The 26596-nt window shown below is 45.9% G+C and overlaps 1 protein-coding gene across 1 annotated transcript in view; it reads left to right on the top strand.

The window, feature by feature from the left end:
- SPOCK1 (SPARC (osteonectin), cwcv and kazal like domains proteoglycan 1) overlaps positions 1 to 26596 on the top strand; it is a 508761-nt gene that overhangs the window by 455540 nt on the left and 26625 nt on the right. Inside the window, exons 7-8 of the mRNA XM_036897747.2 lie at positions 18634 to 18750; positions 22170 to 22391. Of these exons, the coding sequence (XP_036753642.1) occupies positions 18634 to 18750; positions 22170 to 22391 (339 nt within the window). The remainder of the gene's footprint in view (positions 1 to 18633; positions 18751 to 22169; positions 22392 to 26596) is intronic.

Below are 26596 nucleotides of genomic sequence, written 5' to 3'. Positions count from 1 at the left end.
ACCGTCCTTCCCCACTGAGACCTGGCAAGGGAGCGACAGAGTCAGAAGCAAGAGCTCCCAGGGCCCCGACTTATTCCCAGCAGGCCCTTGGGCTCCCTCAGCCTTCTTTCTGGGAGAAGTGACTCGGCTGGGGAACTGTGTCCTGAGCATGACTGTGACTGCTGCTGACGCTAGTGCCTGGGTCCCTGCTCTGCTCTTTACAGGTCAGACCAGTTTCTCTTCCCCAATACTGATGTGACAGCCACAGGACAGACTCTTCTTGCAGCTACTAAGCCACCTCTTGGTAAAGTGGAAAAATGAGTCTTTTGGAATTCACTTTCACCCAAAGAGGCTGTTTGAATCGGCTCCAGCCTCATTTCATAGGCTCTGAATCATCCATCTCGGAGAAGTTGCCTCCAGATGAACTTGGCTGCTGTTGGTTCACCCTGCCAGGCTTTCTCGGTGAAACCCTTGCTTCATACAGAATAACCACTGCCAGAGAAAGGAGTGGTTTCCATTGGAGTCATTGGGGTTTTCACATCGTTACACAGGATTTAAAGAGGAGCTCAAACTGAACAAGAGACGTGTACCCTGACCCTTACAGGAATTTAAACCTGTCAGGATTTTTATATCCCTTGAGATAGAAAATTGGATGACTGAGTCTTAGCTATGTACATATCCCATTACGGATGATAAGCGCAGGCACATTGACACAGGAAGTCCCTTTCCTAGACAGAGCTCGGAGGCCCCGAGGGGCTCCCCCCTCCCTCTATCCAGGGCACTCCCTCTAATCTGGATGCTGCAGGCTTCACTGGCTCATCAGCTATGTGTGAGGCCACATTTCCATCAAGACCCCAAGTGTGGATGCCCTGAGACCCCCACCCATGGACTAGCAAGTACATACATGTGACTCTGAATGTCTTCAGGGCACACCACCACTGGGGACCACATGGCCAAGGAAAACTGGGTTCAACAAGGAACCACATAGTCAGAGCCATCACTGCTGCCCCACTGCACACCACTCCACCCTGTGAGGCCACCACTGTCTCAGCCTCCTGCTCATCTCTGTGTAGTACTCGGGCTCCCTAATATGGCTCCCAGCATGTTCTCAAAAAAAAAAAATAGTGTGCCACTCAGTGATAACACTTGTGTTAGCACAGCGGCAATTAAAGAAGTATTTCATGCATCACAAAGTGTTTGGACTTGAGATGATGTCTACAGATCCAGGTGTCTGAAGTCGAAAAGGAGTAAGACTATTTCTTCCACTCTTACTTAAATTCTGAAGGTATTTATGGGAGATACTGAAAGGAAAAATTCATTAGTGTCACAGGTGATAGAAACAGGGAATTCCTGGGAGGGAGAGATTGGCATTTGCACAGTGCATAGATGGTGGAGATGAATAAATAATGATCTGTAGGCAAACATTTCCCAAACCCGGTCCCTCAGAGCTGCAAGATATTATGTTCTACACAGAAAAAGTGTCTGGTGGTTGTATAAATCTGGGAGCCTCCAGGTTAAGCAAATTTAAACAAACACAATTCAACCTGAGATTATGCAGTACAAGTCATCAGGGAGAGAATTGCTTGCCAAATGGATTTCCCCATGAAACTGTTTTCTGGAAGCATCTGCATACTCCAAACCCATTGGACTTTTTGTCTTACATATAAACTTTTAGACCTAAAAAACAACTCTTTAAAAATCACAAAAGAATGGATATGTGTTTATTATAGGCAATTAGAAAACATTAACAGGCAAAAAACAAGAAAAAGTGCTGACAAAGATGCTTGAACGTGGGGACCCTGTGCTTATTAACCTTGCGCTGTGTGTTTTCCCCCTGCCTCTGTGTCTCTGTTCCCACCCCAGGTCCACGCTACCCATTTCATGCCCCAGAAATGACACCAAGCCACACTTTTATATTCTGCTTTTTTCACTTGTTATAAACACTTTCTACATCTTAAATCCTTCTGTCATACTTGCTAATGGCTTCTGGGTTTTCTAATGTATTTGTGAACCCTAATTTAAGCCCTATCACTGGACATGTGTGTCTACCTTTTTTTTTTTTTTTTAGTGTTATAAGCATTGTGGTTGTTTGTAATAGTACAAATGAATCTTTGCAGCCATCTGTGCCTGCTTAAGTCTCATATAAAAATCTACTAAACGGTGATAATTGTCAGTGTATGTTCCTGATCCTGAAACAGAATCTTAATTAGAACCAGCTCTTGGCCCGTCAATACCATGTCTCTAATTATTAGATTAGCTGTAGGGCCTCCTGGCTCACAGGACAGGGCCCAGAGACAGACAGCCTTAGTGCAAACCCTGGCTCTGCTACAGAATATTTTGTTGAAGTGGAGTAGTCGATGTGACTTCTGCAAGCCTCAGTCCCCACAGCTATAAAATGCAAACCATAATAACAGTGCCTGCCTCAGAAAGTTGTGACGATTTATGAATCTGTCTCTTGGAATCTGTGTGTGTGTGTGTGTGTGTGTGTGTGTGTGTGTGTGTGTGTGGCATGCGTGTTTGGGAGAGAGGGAGGGAGAGGAAAGGGGAAGTACTGGCACCAGAGACCAGCAGGCCCAGCCTGCGCCTTCCCTGGGCTCTGCCTCATTGTCTGGGGACGTCATTTAAAAAAGTGAGAGCACAGGACAGACTTGGCTGCGGGGGTGGCCTGATGTGACTCCAGCTCTGCCGTTTATTGGCTTGACCTTAGACGTGGGATGTCACTTCCTTCTGGCTCACGACCTGGGGCATGGATATGAATGAAACACTCCTCGTAGACAATTGGTGTGATGATTCAGTGAGGCCATGCTTGTGTGTATAGCACCTGTCATATAAGCTGTCAATGGCAGCCAGAAAAGCAGTCACTTAACCTCCCTTAGTTTCAGTTTCCACATCGGTAAGAGAAATGATGACTGATGAGTTATCACCAGAGTTTAGTGAAAAGGCAAAGTGCTAGCCAGCATGGTTCTTGGCTATAGTCAGTGTTTAATACATGGCAGCTCTTAGGACATAGTGTTACTGCTGGTGTTTATACTGGTGAAAGGGACACCAGCTGAGCTGCGCTGGCCCACCTGTCTCTTAGAGTCCACAGCTGGCCGTTCAAGGACTGCGCGGTAGTGGGGCCTTCGGATGCTATGCCTGCAGACGAATGAGCCACTCTGCTCGGGCTGCGGATTGGAACCCCTCAAGCCCAGCGCTCTGCCCTGCCCTGCCCAAGAGTTCTAAAGTCCGCAATGCTGGCTTGTAGGGCCCCTCGTGGGGTGATGCTTGTAATTACATTTTCAGTGCAATTTCTTGCTGATGAGATATCAGAAGGGACTGAGACAACAGGTCTTAGTGGATAATGGAAAAGGGATGTAATACACTGCAGTGGCTCTTTAACTCGTGCAATGCTTTTTGAGCTCAAGGTAGATCTAGAATTTTCTGTCTAGGTCCAGGGAGAAAGCCGTATGCTGGGAAACTGTGTGGAACCCGAGGAGTCACAGCGGAATTGAGTTGGAAATGCACAGCTTCATCACACCATGAATTCAATCTCAAGGCACCTTACGGGCTGTAATTCTTTGAAGTCCTTAGAGACCCCTTAACACCATTTAAAATTAGCCCTGTTCAAATTCTGATCATTCCCACCCTGTGCTCTACATGATAAACCATTATTTTCCACTTGTATTGAAGTCCAACTGTTCTTACAAACCAGTAATTCTGTATTCCTTTCAGAATGAATCTATTGCTCTAAAATTTATTTGGAAGGTACCTTTGTTTTCTTCAATGCTCTGAAGTGTGAAGTCTACGTAATTTGCTAAATGCATCATGTTTACATATGCATAAGCCAGTTACCTCCAAATCACCATCTCCTGCCTGCGCTCCTGGTTGAATGCTTACGAAAAATGGAGCTTAATTTTCTGTAAGCGGTGTTCCATGGTTTCCAAATAAGCTCTTGAAGACACAGATAAACCAAATTACTTAGTGGTAACTACCCAGACAGGAGTGAGAAGCCGGTACTGCAGCAGGCCAGGTGTGTGGAGTCCTTCTAGCATCTCCCAATCACAGTGGGAAAAGACATGAAAGTGAGAACCCAGAGGGGGCCCTGGCGGCTGCTGGGCTGGCTGAAGCCAATCTGTAAGCACACAGGCCTGATTTCAGCCTCTGGAGCCCTGGATCCGGAGCTGCCAGGCTTTCTTGTAATTCTTCCCTCGGACAGCAGGAGGCAGTGTGATATCTGCAGTAGAATCAATTAGGCCATCCTCCCCCTAAGCAGGTCAGCACAGGTGGGGAGAATGGGCTTGATTCATTTGGTCCTGGGTTCAGATGCCAGCTTTGGTGAGAAGGGGCAACGTCTCTGACCTGCGTAGGCCAGGCTGTTCCTGGATGTGAAGTGGAGATAAAGGGATCACCTCCCAGGCATCCTGAGGCTTCACTGAGACAAGGGGTATCTCTGTATACAGCCAGCATCATGGAGTCAGGGACACAAGCATTTCATCTTGTCCCCCCCTGCCCAAGGCAAGTCTTCTTTGGATGGAAGTCATTTGTCTTGATGGTTATGCTCTCCCCCTCATCCTCAAAGGCACACACTGGTCACTTTCTTACTTGGCCTGTTCCTTAGGTTTATTCTTGGTGCTTTTATGGTGATGGAAGCAGTGTCTCACCCAGCTCAGAGTATTCGCAGCGTTTGGTTTGTGCCTTCTGCAAACATGTCTCCATGCCTACTTTTAACCAGACACTGCCGGGAGCTGAGGATAAGTACAGATGTGACAGCCGCAGAATCCTCGCTGGGTCAGTTCAAGGAGGCCAGAACCCGTGCCACAGGTTGTGCCACGGCACAGAGAAGCAGACTGCCAGTGCAGGGCCCTGGGGCCGCCCGAGGAAGGGGCAGCTGAATCCTCTGTGGGTGGAGAGAGGATTTCACAGATGAGCTCATGCTTGGAACTCAGCGTTGGTTCTTCAGGAAAGAGTATTCTGGGGGAGAGAGCGGCTCAGGTCTTCACTGTTAAAATTCTACCAACTCAGTGGATGGAAAACGTTCTCCTCTTACAAATAAGGAGAGGGGAGAACGAGCACCAGACAAGGGTCATGTCTTAATCGTGTTCATCCCCCCAGAGCATCTGACTCAGGGAGCTCTGGCATTGAATTCAGGCCTGCCCAACGTCACGTGTCAGGAGGGAGAACAGCACACACGTGTTGATTACAAAATCCCACGTTCAGGGATTATGTTCCCCCCTTGGATTAAAAAGAAGAATGTTAGCATGCGGCTTCAGAACTGATGGATAGGTGCAAACTTTCGGGAGTCACACAGCTAACAGGTCTCTTGGGACCTTTTCCCACTGTGGGGCTGTGGCCCCGCACTGCATTTGTTCATTCATTTGTTCATTCACTCAGCATACGGCCTCCTGCATTGTTGCAGGGCTTGAGTTCAGTGCTGAGGAAACAAGTGGAGAGTAGGCACAGGTTCCTGTGCTCAGGAGCACTCCGCGTAGTGGGGGAAACAGACCAGGAGATAGACTTACATTTTTCAAAGCGGTATATGTTCACATCACAACCTAGAAGATTTACGAGGAATGTAGGAGCTCTCCAGTCCTGCCTACTGTCTGCCCAGTGCCCACCTCCCAACAAAACAGAAGCCACTATTACTAGTTTTCTGTATGTCCTTGAAGAGATTCTTAATGCACACAGCAGTTAAGCACAAATACAGATTATTTCCCTCCTTTTATCACAGATAGTAACATATGAAACACTCTGTACTTTGCTTTTTTTTTACTTAATATATCTTGGAGATCCTTAATATCATACAAATAGCTATCTCATTTTCCATTGGGGGCGTTGGGTGGATTTAACTACGGACATCTGAATTATTTCCAGATTTTTGCTATTTCAAACAATGCAGTAGTGGTCAGCTTTATATATGTTATTTCAAATGCACATATTTCATGTTTATAGATTTTAGTCCCAAGGTGGAATTTTAGAGTCAAAATACCTAGCAACTTTTCTGCATCATGTTGCCATTATGATTCTTGCAATCTACACGGAATTAGGTTTTTCTTTGGGACCCCAGTCTGAAAATAAAATCTTAATTCTTTTAAGAGGTAAATTTTAACCCATTTAGATTTATTGGTGTAAAAAATTATGTGTGGTCCTAAAACTATATTATTTTTTGTTTTCCTTCATTTTTCCCCCACTGGGTGTACTATTTTCTTTGTGTGTGTGTTGGAGGTGGGGTGGGGTGGGAGAGGGCATGTGTGTGTATAATTCTTCTGATAATCACGGATGTTATTTTAAAAGTGTGATAAAATTAATAGGGTTTTTCTCTCCTTCCCCTCTTTTTCTTCTTTCACTTGATAATAGTTAATATAGTTATCCTCTTAGGCTTTACCTTTGTTCTATTCAATATATTCATTCTTCTATTACTTGATTTGTCATTTTTTGAGGATTTTTTCTGACCCCCAAACCACTATATATGAGCGCCACTGGCCAACTCACCCTACTTTATATCTTCTCCCCCTCCTTTATTATGATTTTTCCCCTTGGTAGTTGTATCATTTCTTCATCGTCTGGGCATATAGCACTAGCATTCTTATCTGTCACCCAGCTCTCCACCTTTGCTCATTCCTAAATAAATGCATTTCCCAAGTCATCTCCACAGTTGGCCACAGTCTCTAGTAGCGCCTCTGCAGGGTTCCCGGGGACAGCCCTCCCTGAGCCACTGCATGCTCCAAATGGGTTTTCTGTAGTATTTACTCTCGGAAGGGAGCTCAGGTGCAGATAAAAGCCTTCCTTTCCTTGACTATCTTGTGGCTATTGCTTTACTGGCTTCTGGCTTTGAATAGAACTGTTTTGAAATCTGAGGACAGCCTTATTTCCTTTTTCTTTCAGGTTACTTGGGTATCTTTTCTGCTACTGTCAGTATTTCTTTATTTTTAAAACCCAGTAACTTCATCAGGATAGACCTTAGTATTGACCCTTCCAGGTCGATTTTCTCTAAGAGTGTGCCTTTTCAATATGTAGATTCAATTCTTAATTTCAGGAATGGTTTAATGAATTGTATTTTAAGTATATGTCCACTTCCACTATTTTCTTTTGCTTCTTCACGGGCTTGCATTACGCCCATGCAGGGATTCTTTGCCTCTTCTCTACAGCTGTCCTTCACTCTCTAATCTTCTGTGATTCCTTATTTCCTTTTCACGTTGTCCACTCTTCTCATTTCAGCCACTCTCCTTTCTTACTGAGAAAACTGAGTTTTCCATGCTGTCTGTACTCCCCTGTGCTCCTTCCCATGTGGCTTCATTTTTATGATGGTTTCGGTTTTTCTTTCTGCTTCCTTCCTGGGGACTAAACACGCACATGCCATCTCCTCTGGTTCTCTTCATCTCTCCTGTCGGCTCTTGTAGACAGTTTTATTGTCTTTCTTTATAAAGGTGATTGTTTGATTTTAATCCATGGTGTTATACTTGGTCCACATCTTCCCCTTTTCCATTTTTCTGCTGAGTGTTCCTGCTCTTTTTCACAATTTTTCCTTTATATATATATGTTTTATCAATGTGCCAGCAGCTTTTAAAAAGAATTATTGGAACAAGGTAGCCTTTAAGGGCCTACCTACTCAAGAGGAAGTTCTGTGGATGGAAGGGGAGCAAAGCATCTGCTTGGTAGACGTCACAAACCAAAAGCCCTCTGCTTCAGTGAGTCACCAGCGGCAGATGGCTTCCCGCTAAAGTGGCTGCTCTGTGCTGTCTTTTCTGTTTTTATGAAACAGATCAGGCCTGAGAGGATTTCTCTCATCATTTGTGTGCACTCTGTCTCCATCTCTCTTGCTAGACTTTGGAGCAAGCCCCTTGCCTACAGGATGAACAGTTTCATGGGCCTTTGCTGAGACTGCGCCCCAGACCACTTTAGTCATTTTCTGCTTTCTTGTTGGGTTTTCTTCCTGTGCAACTTCTGCCTGATCTGTGCCCTGTCCTTTCCTTCAGATCCCTTAGTTTTTGCTGAACAGGAAATGTTGGTCTGTCACTCCAGGAGGAACCCTTTGCCTGTCAGAAGCATATTTTTTAGGTTTATTGGCTCACTTGTACAGTTTACTTCCATCTCGGTGGCTTCTGCTATATTGTTCAAAGTGAGGGGATTATATCTCCTCATTTTACTGAAAATCGAATTTGATTCTTTCTCTGTTTATATTGTTGATTATATATGATATTTAGGAGGGGAAGAGGGGTATTGCTGGCTTGTTAGACATTAGATCTCTGAACAGTCAATTTTGATCAGATATAGTAGTGTTTCTTAAAATGGTCATAGCCACTGTTTCACCTCTGTGTCAATCACATGATCCTCTCAAGCTCTCGGGAGGTCCCTTGAGGCTTGGGTGCCATACTCTTTTCATGCCAAGTCACTGTGCCCACTCATGTCCCAAGGCTTCTGGAGTGGAGATGAATTTAGAGTGGGTTGCATGACCTGAGGGGTGAAAAGAATAGCGAGTCAAACACTGAGCCTGGCAGGTTTGGAGTAGCTGAAGGTGCCCTTTGTGGTTTCAGGAGGCAGTTCTTCCTTAGGTCTTCCTTTATCTATCCTGATCTTCCATCCATTTGTCCAGCAGAATGAATATGCCAGGCTGCATCTCTACTGGCATCTCCAGGTCCATTCTGTTCTGGCCTCAGTGCCAGCTGGGAGTTTTCGATCCAGCTCCAGCCTTCACCCTCTGACCCTAGATGCCAGACCTGGAGGTACTGGACCTTCATCACAAGAAGGGTGTGCTGCCACCATCCTTCCCATCAGTCCATATACCCAAGTCACAATGTACCCATGTCACCATCTACTCTAGACCAGGAGAGGGGGCAGTGGTGGGGAGGAACTTACAGGAGCTCAGGATTCTCTGCGTTCGGCCTAAATCTACTCCTGGTCCCCCACCTAGTCTGTGAATGAATGTACGCCCATGACCTCCTGTGAACCCCAAATTAAAGAAGCGATCTCATGCTCCCTGAACATTCTCAGCCATCAGGGTCAGATTGCAAATGCCAAGTGTGGCATTCATGGTCCTCAGTCAGTCCTTTGTGACTTCCTGCCCCATTGAATGACAATATAAGCTTATTTCATGTTCAAGGATAAAAACGTACATGCATGTATTGGTACTTTAGGAATTAACAAACATAGAAACTTAAATTACCTTTAATAATGGCCAGATTTGGACACTAAATTTGAACAGATTAAACTGGACACAAATTGCCAATTAGGAATGGAGATTCATCTTATATGTACCCTAAAAATATGTTTTCTGTCACTAAAACCTTTTCAGATACAGGCTTATGTATCAGTCCTGGAACAGTCATTGCTACCTGGTCAGAAGACAGTCCTTGGAATGTATATGAACATTTATATAATGTGTAACATGTTGGAGTATCTTTAGGCAGACATACAGAAGATCATATATGTATATATATCTTTTATATATATACACACAAACATACACTTACATGTTTGACCTTTATATATGTTTGTAATTTAAATTAGATCTAATCATGCTAAAGTTGGTGTGTTTTATTTGAGCAAAGCTAATCTTAAGTATAAATCAGCTTTAGAAATAATTTACCTCATTCAAATTGGTTGCCTCCTCCTGGAAGCTTTCCCTGACTGTCATCAGACACTTGGGCTCACACATTAACAAAACGCTAAGTGAAGATGCCACTTCTCTTGGCCTGACCCTTCATCTGCCTCTCTGCAGTGGCCCTCAGGGGGACCATCACCAGCCCAGCTCCTTTCCCTGGGCTCCGCCCACCTCAGTGTTCCCAGCCGTCTGGGCTGAGCCTGAATCCCACACCTTGTCCTGAAGCAGCTGCCGCTCACGACCCAGAACAACGGTTGTCATAGCTCCAGTTTAACCTGCATTAGTCGAGGGCCTAGGAAGTCTGGTTGGCCGTGAAATCCTTCAGTAAGGCCTCTGGTTATGATGCTGTTTTCTACAGTACTCATTTATTCCAGGTTTCCCATGTAGAGAAATGCTTACCCACTACCTGGGAAACACAGTTAAAGCCCGGGTTTGGCATTTCTAGCCGATATTTTGCATATTCAAATTTTTTTTTTAGTCCAGAATGTGTAACTGTGGATTGTATTAGAAGTTTTAAAAGCTTATTTCCTCTAGCTAACCTCCCTACTCTAGATTATTCAGGGGGAAATGTAAGTGTTACTCCACTAATGCTCATTTACAAATGTAGTGCAATGTATTTCTTTTTTAAGATGGAGGATTATCATTAGAATCAAGGGAAACATTAAAGTGTCCTCAAATCAGGTTACTAAGAATAGTCTTAATGGGCTCAAAAGGGAAATTTATCTGCCTTTGCTTGTAGGTTGTACCATTAATTAGTTTAACTCATCTTCCTCCAAGTTTTGTGTCAGTATTTTAAGCTCTTCCAAAGATTGCTTTTTCAGAAGGACTTTATTAGCAAGCTCCTGTGTAATGGGGCCCTAATTTCTATGCTCATGCCTGTTTTTAAATAAAGTGATACATTCTCTAAGGATAAGAGAACATGCATGTGTATTGATGTTTTAGCCACTGAAAAGTAAAAGCTGGAATTACACATAATAATTCAATTTACTTTGTGCAGGTGTAACCTAGTTCAAATCTCTGTTAGATGACCGCCAGTAAGAAATGGGAACTCACCTTGGGTAAACTTTAAAAATCCCCAGGAAGCTTCAGTTGTGTTTCTTGTCATTAAAACTGCTCGTGGCTGGGAGTTCCCCATCTCTGAGCTCCCCGGGGTGTGCAGCGCCAGCTCCGCCAGCTCCTGAAGGTTCCCTGGGGGGCATGGCGGCAGCTGCCTGTTGGCTCTTGCAAGCTGCATCTACTCGGTGAACCTTCACCACAACCCAGAGAGGGTGGTATGGTTATTATCCCCATTTTACAGATGAACAAACAGAGGCAGAGAAAAGAGGAGTCACTTACATGAAAAACAACTTGCACACTGGGAGCTGGTATTCAAGCCCAGGACTGTCAGACCCAGAAGCCTGACCTCTGAGCTGCAGTGTGGCTGCCTGCTTGCGTGTAGACAAGGTGATGTGGTTCTGGCCCCCCGATTCAAGGGCATGATCTTTGTCTGGCAGAAGAGGCTCTCATCCTGCTCTTGGGGCCCTGGGGGGGATCACAGTGCAAGCCTGGGGTTATGGTATGTGAGCAGATCAAGTGAACCTCAGATTAGGAGACTGGGGTGTGAATCCCATTTACCACCTGTAGGACCTTGGAGATGTTGTCTAACCTCTGAAAAACAACAGAAGAGAACTATATCTTGCTGGCTTCAGGGGGGTCACTTCATGTGAAAATACCACATGCATGGTCTTGATTCCCATTCTTCTGCATCTGGTGGATCACCATGCTGCCCTGTGTCCACGAACACAAGGATCAGTACCATTGGTCACCTAGTGCTGAGCACTTAGGCACATTCTAGTCTAATCTTCGACAGCATGTGATGAGCTAGTTCTTTTAGCACCTTCATTCTGCAGCGGAGAAAACTGAACATCGGAAAGGTCACTTGTCCAGTCTTGGCTAGGATGGCAGAGCTTGCATCTGACCTCAGCTCTTTCTCCAGAGCCTAGTTGCTCTCTCCTGCTGCCCCAGGATTGCTTTAAAGCAGAATGGCTCTGGTTATTGCTCCTAAAACTCTGCTAAGCAAAATCCACCCTCATCTACATGGATGCCAGTTTATTAGCACCCATGTCCCCAAAGGAGTTGTAGCCTTGCTCCTTCCCCACACCCTTTCCAAGCTCCCCCAGAGTGCAGCACCCCTGTCAGGGTCCCTGCAATATCCCCAACCTAGGGACACGTGCTGGGTGGTGGGCCTGCAATAGCACAGGGGTCTCAGGGTCCCTGTGGGGAAGAGGAGCTGGCATGTGCCCAGAGGCCGCCAGCAGCCTGAGGATAATGTGGCAGAGGGATGACCCTGGGCAAGGAGGATCAGGAAGGCATCCTCATGTTTGCTCCAAACCAGTTTCTGCCCGGCATCTAATCTCTGCCCTGAAGAAGGCTCAGCTGGACCTTTTACGGGAGATGCTAATTGCAAAAACTCTGAGTGCATTGATCCAGTGCTGCTCTGATTAAGTAATTATGCACAACAGTGCCTAGGAGGGTTGAAGGAGATTGGTTTGAAAAGGGCCAGCACCAGGTCTTCTTTTCTGAGAGGCCTCCCAGCCTGCTCCAGAGAGAACTTCAGTCTGGCCCAGCTCTTTAATCACCTTCAGAGGCACTAAAGTTTAAATTAAACTTTGATTGTTTTCATATTAGCTTCTGCCAGAGCCCTGAGCTAAGCGTTAGTGAGGCCGGGGTGGGAGGGCGAGGTCGCCCCAAGTGACAGGTGGGGTTTTTCTCCTTTGGCTCTTCAGCTGAAGGATTTCATGAGTTGCAAGAGTATGTCAGTAATTGGTTCCCTAGCAGAGGTTCGCAGAGCTCCTGTGAGGCTTGTATCTCAGATTTGCCATTGCAAACATCCCCAACTGGGTGTTTAGATTGTGACACACAGACATACTCTCACTCTATTTGATATTAACATTGTAGCTTTGAATACTGTGTTCCCCCATAACTCCACTTTTTATATCAACTCCTAAATATTTTTTATACCTCTGATTGTTTCCTTTCCCTTTTCTGCCTAATCCTCTCTCAGGGCTGTTTAGAGTGTCCTTCAGCCTCCAAAGTCATAAGCTGACACCAGCCTGGATCACCGGTTATGGCCCTTGTGAACATTTTTCAAAGAAGCCTGGCTTTCCTGAATTCTGTCTCCTTCCTTCCAAAACCCTTACCGATTTCGAAATTTCTCACCAGTTCTTCACTAGCCCTTGGCTTTGTCTGAAGGAAGACAGAGAAGCCAGGGAAGATGGAGTGATGGGGGCTTAGGGGGCAGGCAGAGCCAGGCTACTGACACTCAAGCAAGCAGCAGTCCTCTCTCTGGCCCTGCTGGGCTAATGCCCACAAGCAAATACTCATAATGAGAGCACCGCTCCCTTCCTGCCTCAGAATCCCACCAGGGCTGCAGTCATCCTGCAACAGCGTTTCTGCCCTGTAGTATCGCCACAGTGTCTCCTCTCTCCCGTCAGCTGGGTCACTCATGATGTACTCTCCACTTTGTGTGAACCCTTTGCATTCAAATCCAGTCTAGCTTTAAGCCCCTTAAAGCTCCAAGCCTTGGGTAGAATGGGGAGAAGAGGCCCCAGGTAGAAAAAGTTGATCACATTTTCTTCCCAGAGCCATAGACCTTGCACAGAGGCTGTGCGTGCCTTTTCTACACTTCCTTATTGCCTTTTGTTCATATTTCCACACAGAAAGGAAAGCCCCCTGGGAGACCCCCAAATTACCCGGGCCCGTCTCTGCCTGAGCCCTGCGCGTCCCTGGGGGAGAGAGCTGTCTTTCCGTACACTTTGGAATAATGTACACTGCTCTCTGATGAAGCCCCAGCGGCTGCACCGGGGACACATGCCTCTGGGGGCGTAACAGGAAGGCACAGGCTGTGCACCCGCCTCCTGCAGGGTGGCCGCTCTTCCGCCAGAGCTCCTGAAGGCGGGGGGCCTGCCGGCCCTGCGCCCTCTCGCTCAGCCCGCTGCATCACCCGCGCCACTGGCAGAGCCTCCTTTACCTGGGGGCCTCATAATTTGATTTTTATTCAACCCCGAGCTGACCAAGGGTAGTGATTACTGCAGGCAGCGCTGGCTACCCACAAGCCCAGCCAATCCAAGGGCCAGATGGGCCCCCAGAGAGATGGGCCTCCAGCAGGGCGGCAAGCAGCCTGCATCCCAGCCCCGTCTCTGCCACTTGAGAGCTCTTCGACTATGGGAGTTAGTAACTGGTGGGACCCTTCATTCATACGTCTTTCATGTATATTTCAGTACGTGTATTTTGAAGGGCTACCATGCATCTGTCCTTAGAGTAAGTGCTGAGATTACAGGTGTGGGGAAATACGAGCTTTCTCCTTGGGAGAAGGGAGGCATCTACTACGAGCTGAATCCCTCAGACTTCTACTGACCCATCTATAGAATAAAGGAGAGATGCTATTTTTGATATCACAGACATCTCCTCAGGCTTAAAAAAAGCATAACAATAAAATTCTAACATTTTATGCAGACAGTTGGGAGATACAAAGGGGACCAGAAATTTATTGAGTCCCTGCTATATGCCAGTAGCCGTGAGCAATGTGTTACTGATACTATGTTACTCCGTGCAATGATGCTGTAAGTCAAGCTATATTATGCCATTTTAGAGATGGATAAATTGAAGTTTACCAAAGGCAACAAGAGGGTTATTATACTCAGTTAATAACCATGTGTGGAGAGCTTTCTTCCTGCCAGGAACTGACTGGGTAAGATGCTGGGCCCTAAGGGCTGTGCCAGACTCAGAGGGTGTTACGCTGCTGTGAGCTAGAGGGAGAGAGGGGCACTGGGTGAGAAGTCACAGATGTGACGTGTGCCACTTGAGGACAAAGACGCTCAAAGCATATGAAAAGGAAAACTCACCTTTTTGGAAGATTAGGACAATCCTCTGAGAGGAAATACCTTTCCTCTTCCAAAAAGCAGAGATCTGATGGAGGAGTTGGCATCAGCAAGATGGAGAAGAGGTGTGCCTCGATAGGGTCCCCCGGGTCCCGTTACGGAGTTCGGACTTGCCTGCAGGGTGACTGCGAGCCTCCGAAGCAGCCGAGTGGGGAAGTGACTTGATCGTTTTAGAAAGCTGGCTTTGGCCGCCGGATGCAGAGGGGGATGTGGGGAACCAGACAGGAGCCCGATTAGGCGGGAGGTAAGAGCGTGACCTGCACTGGAAGGAAGGGAGCACGGGCAGCAACAAGCAGGGAACTTTCTGTCGGAATCCAGAAAGGCTCCCAGGTGTTTGCCCTGAGGATATGAGTGCCTGGTAGTGCCATCTTCCCACTGCAGACGGAGGCGGAGGCGGGGTTAGCGGATCTCAGAGATGCCACACAGCGGCCACGCTGGTGCAGAAGGAGATTGTGTAAGAAGATGGGCAGTACGCTGTAGAAACCAGAGGGCAAATATGGAAACCCTGAGGAATAGAATGCTGGGCAGAGACAACTGGGAGAATGAGAGCAATTAGAGCTAAACAAATGTGAGCTCAGGCTGCGTGCAGGGAACAGAACGGAAGGTGGGGGAACACGCAGGACGGGCTGCAGTCATCTGCAGAGGAAGGACTGCAGTGGAAAAGGGGGTGGCCTGCACGAGTGAACCGGACCCCTTCCTGCGGTAGTACCATCCTTTCCTCTGAAGAGGTGATGCTGGTGGTGGGTACCCCACTCCTCTCACCAAGGGATGCAGAGACCATTAGACATCTGTCTCTAGGAATCCCAAGGACTGTCCATCTCAGGGCAGCACGGGAGAATGGCAGGTGGGAATGGTGTTACGCTTTTCTCCCCACAAAAACCACTTTTCCCCCAGGAAGCAACTGAGTATGTGGGAGGTATTCTTCGGTGCCCCCATTTCTGAAATCATTAGTCCTCAGCCCTTCATCCAAGGCTGTGACAGGCCCCTTAAATGGCAGGCATTTTCCTCGCAGTGCCGGCCTGTCCATTGTGGCTAGAATACCAAATCTGAACAAAAAGCCCTCCGCAGGCTGTTTGTCTTTCTTTTTTCTCTGGGTGTATCTAGCTCCAGGCCGACTGTGCCTGACTTTCTCCTCACAAGGACCACTCAGTTGAGAACCCCCGGGGTGAACAGGGCCCAGTAACTGAGTGCCTCCTGCCTCCATTTCGGCTTTCTGATCACTCTCTGCCCAAGCCAGTGGCCTCCTGTGTGCAGATTTCTCCCTGAGTAACATTCACTTTTTTAAGACTCCAGTGCTGGATTCTATCAGCCATCCAGAGCCCGTGTGCTTTGGGAAGCCTGTGGGAAACCCGGCAGTCTTCTGAAGATACAGATTACCTGCACATCCCGCAGAGTTTAGTTAAACACGACGGTTTAATTTATCCTGCAGTGTGAGGTGGGGATTCATTTCTTTGCAAGTTGACTTGGCAATTTTGTCTGCTTTGAGAACACTTAGAACGGATGGTGTGCACGGCAATCGAGAAGAAATAGATGTTGTTAATTTTCCATTTTCATCCCCATTTCTACATCCCATCCCCCACAGAAACACAGACCACATCCTCTCCTGCTCAGAGCCGTGCAATACCCAAAAGCCCAGGAAGGGAGAGCTGTCTCCCCACAAGGCTGCAAGCTGGGCCAGTAAGCCAGCGAGTGTGGGCCTGCTCCCAAGGCCCCACCAAAGCCACAAGTCCCAGCCATTGGCAACAGCTCCTCCCCCTTGTATTGGTGTACGTGGCTTAACAGGAGATGCTGGCTCCTGTCACCTGCAGGCTGTGACTTTACGCAGCCCATCTGTAAAGACTGAAGGGAGAGGAATGGAGGCACAACTTTGGATGTCAGGCCATTGTGATGGATTTCCAAAAAGCTAGGCATCCTAAAGGGATAGCCAACTCCCTCCAGCACAACATTCTGTCCTGATGGAAATACTCTGCATCTGTGCTGTCCCATATGGCGTCACTAGCCACGTGTGACGATGGAGAACTTGGAATGGGGTGGGTGCTACTGAGATACTAAATTTCAATTTTTATTTAATGTTAATGAATTTAAATGTAAATAGCCACATGTGGCTAGTGGCAGCTGTAGTAGACAAAATCAGAATCCATTTTCATCCATCTCCTGTGTGGTCAAAGCCAGTTTCCTTTAGGTGCGTCTCTCTTACTGGCATTCTCAATGCTGTGATGTTTGCTCTCTGCTTGCCTATAAATCTTGGATTTAAAAATAAAAACAGTGACACTGGCAGTGGTGCTCATCACAGCTGGCATGTGCCAAGTAGTGGCTCTGCCCCCTGTGCTGTGCTAAGCCCTTACACACCTTGTCTAATTTCTAGTCTCATGATGACATCCTGTGTTTACAGATGAGAAGCTGAGCAGGGAGAGGTGAAGGGACTTGAGTCGCCCAGCCTGTGGTGGTGAATCTGGGATTCGTTTGAGGCCAGGTTACAGGTGTTAGACCCCCACCACCTGTCAAGAAGCTTCTCAGGGCCGTGTTCTGGCTGGTGTTTTAAGACAGAGTCACATCCTGGCTGTTGAAAGCAAGACAGAGTCTTGCCATGCACAACTTGGGTGTAAACAATGGCCCCGCACTCCTTGCTTTGCAGAATTTAGATCCGGATCCTGCCGGGAGTGGAGGCAGCACTTAGTGAGGGTGCTGGGATGGTGCAGACCCAGCCTGCATCCGACATGTCCCCCCAGATGGAGGGCAGGCGGGGTGAGGGGGACCTTTCCTGCCTGAGGTCTGGGAAGCTGGGCACTCTTCCCCATCAAGCCCCAGCCTAAGGAGAGATGGACTTTCCTGAAAGCAGATGGGGATTGTGAAAATGAGGACAGGATCTGTGTGACACTGTTTTCTTCGAGAGAAGATATACCCTGCCCTCTGCAAGGCAGGTTCACCCCAATACAGTGAGAGCCTGCACTGAAGCCTGGATTGGAGTTCGCACAAGACTTACTCATTCACTGCCACCCCATGCCTTCCGGTGGGAGGCCTTGAGCATATGCCGTGGTCTGTCTGTACTCATAGATTCCAGCCTTAATCTACATCCCCTCAGCACCACTGAAACATTCAGAACTGGGCTCTGTACTGTAACAACATTTTGCCTGGCTTCATCACAGCCTGCCTCTTGTAGCTTTAGAATACAGGAGAAGTGACAGTTGTGGGGTTCACTGCTTGTTCCCTTCTTACTATCGGGATTTGGCCTCTCACATCACTAATTTCTGCCCCTCCAGATGCTAAAGGCCATTTTATGCACTGCTGGATTCTCTGCCTCTTGGCAGGGGCCCACTGCCCAGGCCTCTGTCGGGACCTCAGTGCCCAGCACCAGGGGACAAGCGGGGAGCCAAGGGAGAGTGAGCTCCCTTCCCCGCACTGGGGATCTTTCCCTTCAAGCCTAGGCTCAGCACTCCCCAAGACCTTCCCCTAGCAGGCACCCAGCCAGCCAGCCATCAGGGTCTGCCTCTTGTTCTCAGAACATACTCACGAATGTTCCTTGGCCCTAACTCCTCTGTCACAGCCTCAAAGATGAGCTGGACAGTCACACATGGACTCTTCCATGAAGAAGGCCTCCATCTGTCCACAGAAGAAAGTCAAACCAGCCTGTCAAAGGCCAGGAAAATAGGTCACATCCACAAATACCAAACCTTAGGCTGAAAATGAAGTTGAGAGTCTGTGTTACCGGGGTCTTCTGGTGTCCCAGACAGCCTCTTCCTAGAGCATTAGCTATTGCCGAGTGTGAATCTCTTGGCATGAGTGTGGTGGAAAATCTCATCTTATCTGGCAAATGGCCATGGCAAGTTTAATCTGGTTAGCAAGAGGGATCCATGATGGCCTTTGGGGCTGATGCACGGCTGCGGGACCATTACAGCTTGGTTAACAGATCGACCTAGTCCAAATTCAGCTCCGAAGGCTGCAGCTTGCCTGGAGTCTGGGCGCTCTGTCATACTCCACGACCGTGGGTAACAGTACCTTGGGGATGTTTTCAAAGTGTGGGTGAGGAATTCTATCGTGGTTGTATCACGGTTGGAGAGGAGGTTTGTTTTGAGCATGGCTTTGGCTTCGTGGGTTTGGCGGAGAGCTCGCAAGAGACGGCCCGTGGACTCAGCCTGTCTTTCATTTGCTTTTCTCCAGCCTGCACAGACAAGGACTTGAGGAACCTTGCTTCCCGGCTCAAAGACTGGTTTGGAGCCCTTCACGAGGATGCAAACAGGGTCATCAAGCCCACCAGCTCTGACACAGCCCAAGGCAGTAAGACCACTTTACTCTTGCTAATTTATTTCATTTTAAATTCCACCATCTGTAATTAGACATTGTGGATTTAACAGTAGCATTTTGGAGATGATCAAAGAAACACTTTGTTAAATGTGCATACTGAGAGTATGTCCCAGTTTGAGAAATATTACAATATGGAGGAGGGGGGCATCTCTTAGAACTGCAAATAATATACAACTTCTATTTTAAAAAATTTGGCGGAAAGTGTCATACATTTACATTTTGGAAAATGTATTAGGTATATATAAAAATACCAAAAAATCTATACCCCCCAACCTTTTAACAACTCTAAGCATTTTGTGGTGTATACCTCGAATTTTTTTTCCTTGGCATACAGAAACCATGTGTGTGCATGTATGTACCATAGATACTTTACAGACTATTTTCTGGCCTTTTATCATTTAGCCATATACTATGAATTTCTTTCTGTGTTGTTGAGTACAGTCTGCTTTGCAATAGCTACAGAGAACTCTGTAGATATAACATAATTTATGTAATTCAATCTTTACTTTGCTGCACTGAAGTTGATCCTGACATTCAGCTGTTAGAAGCAAATATCTTTGATAATCTACCTTTGTAAACATTAGTCAGACTGCATTTTATTTTCCACAGAAACTCTCAGAGAAGTGTCTCCTCCCCTACCACTCAGCTGGCAAAATTCATACTCTGAGCCTCTTCATAAGCTGCAGGAAAAACTCAGAGTGGGTGCACGTATTTGTGCTCTGATGCCGTCTCTCAGTGCCTTAGACTCAAAGGCCACTGGGTATTGGCTTCTCCTCCCTGTGACTGATCAGCACAGAATGGCCTCGGCAGTGACAAGTGTTCAAATGCTTGGAGTTTTGCAACAATGTTGGGATCCAGAGTTTAACCAGCATCTAGTCTTCAGCCAGAATAAGAATGATTGCCTTAATTTTTGCTTATTCTTTGCTGCTCATAGCCGTAACTCCCAGTAGAGAACATTGATTGAGGAGACAATTCTTTCACTTGTTTAGATCTTTTATCTTAAGGGAAAAATAGATGGTGTTTGTCTCCCAGAATCTAAATATCGGAAGAAGGGTTCCTGGTTTGTCTGTGGGCAAGGGGAAGTAAGATGGTTTCTTCCCTTCCCTGTTGGAGGCTTGCTTGAGAGTTTGTGGGCAATTAATTCACAGATGGTCTAGAGAAATGTTTCCCTGGGATCCTCCAAGAGCAGCAGGCCCTTGGGCTTTCTGAATAACCCTTTCAACAAAGAGTAGATTGATGCATGGAGAGCTGCTCCTGCAGCTACAGGTCCCGGGAGACTCCTTCTGCAGGCAAGTGGGGAGCCCGTGAAAGACCTGCCCTTGGCCAGAAGCAAACTGAGTCTCGGAAGAGGCTTTTAGGTTTGATGTCCTGAAGCAACTGGAGTGAAAGTAGTAAACAGGAACCAATGACACTGGTTAGCCCGCAAGGCCACAGGAGGGAGAGGTGTTTGTGTCAGCCGCTGTAGGGGAAACCGTGGACTATGCTTGAAGCTCTACATGCTTGGGGACAACTAGAAGGGCTGCTCTGTTGCCCCCTCCACCCAGAGGTATCAGATACAGAGGCCCCTCTTCTGGAAACTTCTAAATAGGTGTGGGGTGGGCTTGACCTTTAGACTACTGCCTAACCAGCCTTGTGCTTCCTTTTGGTGGTCAGCCAGCAGTAACTCCTCTTTCCCATGTATTCAAATGTTAATATCCTATAAAATTGATGCATCTCATATAAATTTCCTATATAAAAGTGTGGAGCCATTTAGCATCAGTGTGAATGATCTTCCCTTACTCGGTAGCCCCTGAGGACATCATCAGCACAGATTCTTCCATAATGACCTTTAGGCACCGAGGCCACACTATGTCCCATGGTCTCTCTCTTCTCAAAAAAGGGGATGTTTTCTAAGATGTGTTCTAAGATATTAAAAGCAATGCATTTTAAAATGGAAAGATTTTATGTTTGGAGAGATAAACTTTGCAGTAGCTAGAAAAGCTACTCGCAACAAAAACTTTTATTGAGCACCTACTATGTGTGTACTGGCTGAGGCCGCTTAAGGGAACAGTCTTTGACTCAAGGTGCTTAGAGTCTAAGTGACAGGCCTTGGCAATGAGGGGAAGTCAGGGTTCTAGGAGACTCAGAGGAAGGTGCTACACGTGTTTTACTGGCCTCTGGACAGGGAAAATTCCTTTGTAAAGACGCTTTTAAAAAGGGTGAGTATGCTTTGCTCTATCTTATACTCAGCTAAACAGGGGCTCCTGGTGATGCATGGAGGAGCCCCAGAAGAGGGAACTGACCCCATCAGGGCCCTCAAATGCAGTCACTGTATCACCCCCATCCCCAGATGTGCCACCCAAGCCAGTGGATGTCATCTGTCTAGGAGGACTGTGAGTCAGCCCTGGGAGTAGAGGGATTGAGGATATAGACTCAGGGCTGGGCTGCCTGGGTTCGAATCCCAGCTCCCCCATTTTATGAGTTTGAGCTTCTGTTTTTATTTTTCATCTGTAAAGTGTAGAGGATGTAGCATCATTTCATAGGACTGTTATAAGGATTCAGTGACATAATTAAGTATAAAGTACTTAGAAGAATGCCTGAAGTAACACAAAAAGTAAACTTTCATTATTTTTCTGGGAAAATGACTCTAGTCCTTGCAGCCCGGCTTATGGAGCAACTTGAAATTGCATGGTGCTTTTGATTCTGAAGACAAAATGGGGTCTGGATTTGGGGCGCGCCTTCTCTGGGGTATGTGCACAGTAGACCCAGTATCTGGAGTGTCAAGCAAGGTGTCATTACCTGGGTGCATACAATTCCCAGTGTGGACACAAATAATTCTTTGAGAAAACTACCCCTTTTCCCCTATGGAAATAAGAAAGGGATCACTGAGTCGGTTTGGATTCCATATCATGCAGCTCTGGAGGGGGCTGTGGAAACGGAGAGGGGGGAGCGCAGGCAGGCACCCAGCTGGTTTTCCCCTTCGGGCTCACACCGCTTGCGATTGACATTCCTCTGGGACATCACCAGTGACACGTAGTTTCATTTCTTTGCCCTCCTTTTTACCATAGTTTCTTTTGTTTGGGTTTTTGAAATAATTTTCCCCCTAAATATAAAAGCATAGTAGTTTGCAGTATTATAATGTAGTCCTCTTCCCCACTTGTATTCCAGCAAATGAAAACCCCGATTTGTATCACAGATTAATTAGCATTGGGAATTTGTGTCCTTTAGAACCTATTTTCCTCAAATGCTGACTTCTGTTTTAGTACATTTCCGATTGTTTCATTTAAAAACCGACAGCATATTCCGGTAGTGCCCCATGGAGGCCAGGCCCCTGGAAGGAAGTGGCCTCAGGGGCGGCGGTGGTGGGGAAGACCGGCCTTGGGGGCAGCTGAGACGTGCCCTTCCCTTGGCAGGGTTTGACACCAGCATCCTGCCCATCTGCAAGGACTCCCTGGGCTGGATGTTCAACAAGCTGGACATGAACTATGACCTTCTGCTGGACCACTCAGAGATCAACGCCATCTACCTGGATAAATATGAGCCCTGTATCAAGCCTCTCTTCAACTCCTGCGACTCCTTCAAGGACGGCAAGCTCTCTAACAACGAGTGGTGCTACTGCTTCCAGAAGCCTGGAGGTAAGGACCACACGCCGCGTCGGGGGCAGGCAGGTGCAGTGCAGCGGACAGAAGGACACGGCTGGAGAAAAAGGCCTCCATGATTTAACAGCAGGCCCAAAGGCTCTTTTCTCATAATTTATTTCCACTTTTAGCATGGTATATTAAAAAACCCATGGACATAATCCAGGAGTCCATTCTTCAGTTCTCTTTTTGGGATAAATCTCTTAACCATATTGTGCCTCAGCTTATTCATCTGTGAAATGGGTATAGAAAACTTTGCTACCTAATTTCCAAGATCATTTGAGATTCTTACTGTGAGAAATATAAGAGTTGTCATGAATTCTGTCCCATGAATTCCCCATGTAATCCTTGGAGAAAGCCATTTGTCAGCTTCTCTAGGGTAAGTACGGATTTATACTGAGTGTCTTAGATAAGGATGTTTGGGTTATTAAAAAACACTCCAGCTAATTTAAGAAGGAGTCAAGACTGGAGGGGTGTATGGAAAGAATACAGGAGGATCTCATGAATGGGAAGTGGGAGGGTCGGTCTGCAGGGTGTGCCGACTCGGGACTCAAGAGTCTCTGGAATCCAGAGGCAGGAGCTCTTGAGCGTCCCTGAGGGGCCGCACAGTCTGGCTCTGTCTCAGCTTCCCAGGCGTGGGGATCCACAGCTCACGGGACCAGCTGAGACACGGCTTGGGTCTGAATCCCAGTCCCATGTCCCAGAAAAGACTGGTTCAGCCTGAGTCAGATACCCAAGATGATGCACTATGACCATAGCCAGCAGAACCCATCCCCAGGAAAGGAAGCTAGCTACTAACGTTAAAGTACTTAAATTACGTGTGTGTATGTACACATGCAGAGTCAACACACACACCGAGCAAAAAAATGTGGGCATTACAAAAGGGCACTCAGTGAAAACTAAGTACATGTGTATGTTTGTAAGACTCTAAGTTACATTCCTAAAAGCATAATTATTGGTCGAAAGGGCATGTGCATTTTTAAGTTTGAGCGATATTTCCAATTTGCCCTCCAAAAAGGCTGTACGATTTTCACTGTCACCAAAAATATACAAGAATACCTAGTTCTCAGTGGTGTAGCCAAACTCTGAGATTGCCAAAGGGAGAGATAAGAAATTATATTTCCTTATGAACTTCATTCCATTTCTCTGTTGAAGACTTAGACTGAGACTCCTTATGTTTGAGATATTCTTTTTTTTTTTTTTTTTAATAATTATTTTTTATTGAAGGGTAGTTGACACACAGTATTACATTACATGAGTTTCAAGTATACAACACAGTGGTAGAACATTTATATACATAATTCTAGGTTCCAGCTATCACCCTACCAGGCTGTTACAATATCTTGACTATATTCCTTATGCTATACATTACATCCCGGTTACTAATTTATTTTACCATTGGAAGTCTGTCCTTTTTTTTTTTTTTTTTTGTGAGGGCATCTCTCATATTTATTGATCAAATGGTTGTTAACGACAATAAAATTCTGTATAGGGGAGTCAATGCTCAATGCACAATCATTATTCCACCCCAAGCCTAACTTTTGTCAGTCTCCAATCTTCTGAGGCATAACAAACAAGTTTTTACATGTAGAACAAATTCTTACATAATGAATAAGTTACATAGTGAACAGTACAAGGGCAGTCATCACAGAAACTTTCGGTTTTGCTCATGCATTATGAACTATAAACAGTCAGTTCAAATATGAATACTGATTTGGTTTTTATACTTGATTTATATGTGGATACCACATTTCTCTCTTTATTATTATTATTTTTAATAAAATGCTGAAGTGGTAGGTAGATACAAGATAAAGGTAGAAAACATAGTTTAGTGTTGTATGAGAGCACATGTAGATGATCAGGTGTGTGCCTGTAGACTATGTGTTAATCCAAGCTAGACCAGGGCAATAAAACATCCACGTATGCAGAAGATTTCTCTCAGAACGGGGGGGTGAGGTTCTAAGCCTCACCTCTGTTGATCCCCAATTTCTCACCTGATGGCCCCCCTGCGACTGTGCCTGTCTTAGGTTGTTCCTCCCTTGAGGAATCTTACCCGTCTCTGGCTAACCAGTCATCTTCCGGGGCCATACAGGGAAATGTGAAGTTGGTAAGTGAGAGAGAAGCCTTATTGTTTGAAAAAGTTAGCTTTTTACTTCTTTGCATATTTATGCCCTGTGGCTTCTATGCCCAGCATTTCTCTTGAGGTATCTTTACCACTTGGAAGAATTATGATACTCGGTAAATTTGATATGAGGCACAAATTCTATTTAAGGGTTGTAATTAGGAAGGAAGAAGAAAAGCTATAGAAGTAGCAGGCGGAAGAAAACATGGGAAGATTGATTATTTCTTTGATATATCTTCTTGTAGAGTAACTTCAGCATGTATAGGTTTTAAGCTACTACTTAAATTGCACACACACATTAACATAATAGGAGTATAGTTACATAACCAAAGCATATCTGTAATTACCAGCCCTCTGCAGTGAAACCAAGAAAACCAGTTAGGCACCTTAGGCATTTGTGAAAACTTATCTATGATATGGTGGATATTGTCCAAATGAACTTGAACAGTCTGAGAGAAATCAGACAAATTAAAACAACCCATTCCTGGGGACTGTTCACATGCCATATGTTCTTTTAACAATAAATAGTTTGTAGTTGTAAGACTTTGGAGCGCTACAATTTGCACTTCTCCAAATTCTTGGTTGAGTTCCAACAGTATAGATCCAGTCCAATTTTGTTGTTTTACTGTATGCACAGGCCAGCTTAGATATCTCCTTCCTCATTCCCATGGCAGGTCCAGGAACTGGTGGGATGAGTGCATCTACAGCTGTAGCAGTGCGTGGATCTTTGTTGGGGTTTTTTGATGATCATCTTCTGGCATGAGTCTTCCAGAGGGTGCAAATGTTGGAAGTTCTTTTTCATATCGTATCTTAGTTCATTTTCGGGGTAGCCCAATTAGGCTTTGATCCTCTGTATAAACACAAACAAACCCTTTGCCTACACTTTTATATGCCCTTTATACCCTTGTATAGAACTCGTTGGAGGTTACCACACAGGAACTGCCTTTTTTTTTTTTTTTTTTTTTTTTTTTTGCTATCACTAATCTACACTTACATGACGAATATTATGTTTACTAGGCTCTCCCCTATACCAGGTCTCCCCTATAAACCCCTTTACAGTCACTGTCCATCCGCATAGCAAAATGTTGTAGAATCACTACTTGCCTTCTCTGTGTTGTACAGCCCTCCCTTTTCTCCTACCCCCCCATGCATGTTAATCTTAATACCCCCCTACTTCTCCCCCCCTTATCCCTCCCTACCCACCCATCCTCCCCAGTCCCTTTCCCTTTGGTACCTGTTAGTCCATTCTTGAGTTCTGTGATTCTGCTGCTGTTTTGTTCCTTCAGTTTTTCCTTTGTTCTTATATTCCAGAGATAAGTGAAATCATTTGGTATTTCTCTTTCTCCGCTTGGCTTGTTTCACTGAGCATAATACCCTCCAGCTCCATCCATGTTGCTGCAAATGCTTGGATTTGCCCTTTTCTTATAGCTGAGTAGGATTCCATTGTGTATATGTACCACATCTTCTTTATCCATTCATCTATTGATGGACATTTAGGTTGCTTCCAATTCTTGGCTATTGTAAATAGTGCTGCAATAAACATAGGGGTGCATCTGTCTTTCTCAAACTTGATTGCTGCATTCTTAGGGTAAATTCCTAGGAGTGGAATTCCTGGGTCAAATGGTAAGTCTGTTTTGAGCATTTTGATGTACCTCCATACTGCTTTCCACAATGGTTGAACTAACTTACATTCCCACCAGCAGTGTAGGAGGGTTCCCCTTTCTCCACAGCCTCGCCAACATTTGTTGTTGTTTGTCTTTTGGATGGCAGCCATCCTTACTGGTGTGAGGTGATACCTCATTGTAGTTTTAATTTGCATTTCTCTGATAATTAGCGATGTGGAGCATCTTTTCATGTGTCTGTTGGCCATCTGTATTTCTTTTTTGGAGAACTGTCTGTTCAGTTCCTCTGCCCATTTTTTAATTGGGTTATTTGTTTTTTGTTTGATGAGGCGTGAGAGCTCCTTATATATTCTGGACGTCAAGCCTTTATCGGATGTGTCATTTTCAAATATATTCTCCCATACTGTAGGGATCCTTCTTGTTCTATTGATGGTGTCTTTTGCTGTACAGAAGCTTTT

This window comes from Manis pentadactyla, chromosome 13 (genome assembly GCF_030020395.1).
Source record: "Manis pentadactyla isolate mManPen7 chromosome 13, mManPen7.hap1, whole genome shotgun sequence".
NCBI lineage: Eukaryota > Metazoa > Chordata > Mammalia > Pholidota > Manidae > Manis > Manis pentadactyla.
Note: the sequence above shows the minus strand (reverse complement) of the source record. Positions and strands in the feature narration are given on the sequence as shown.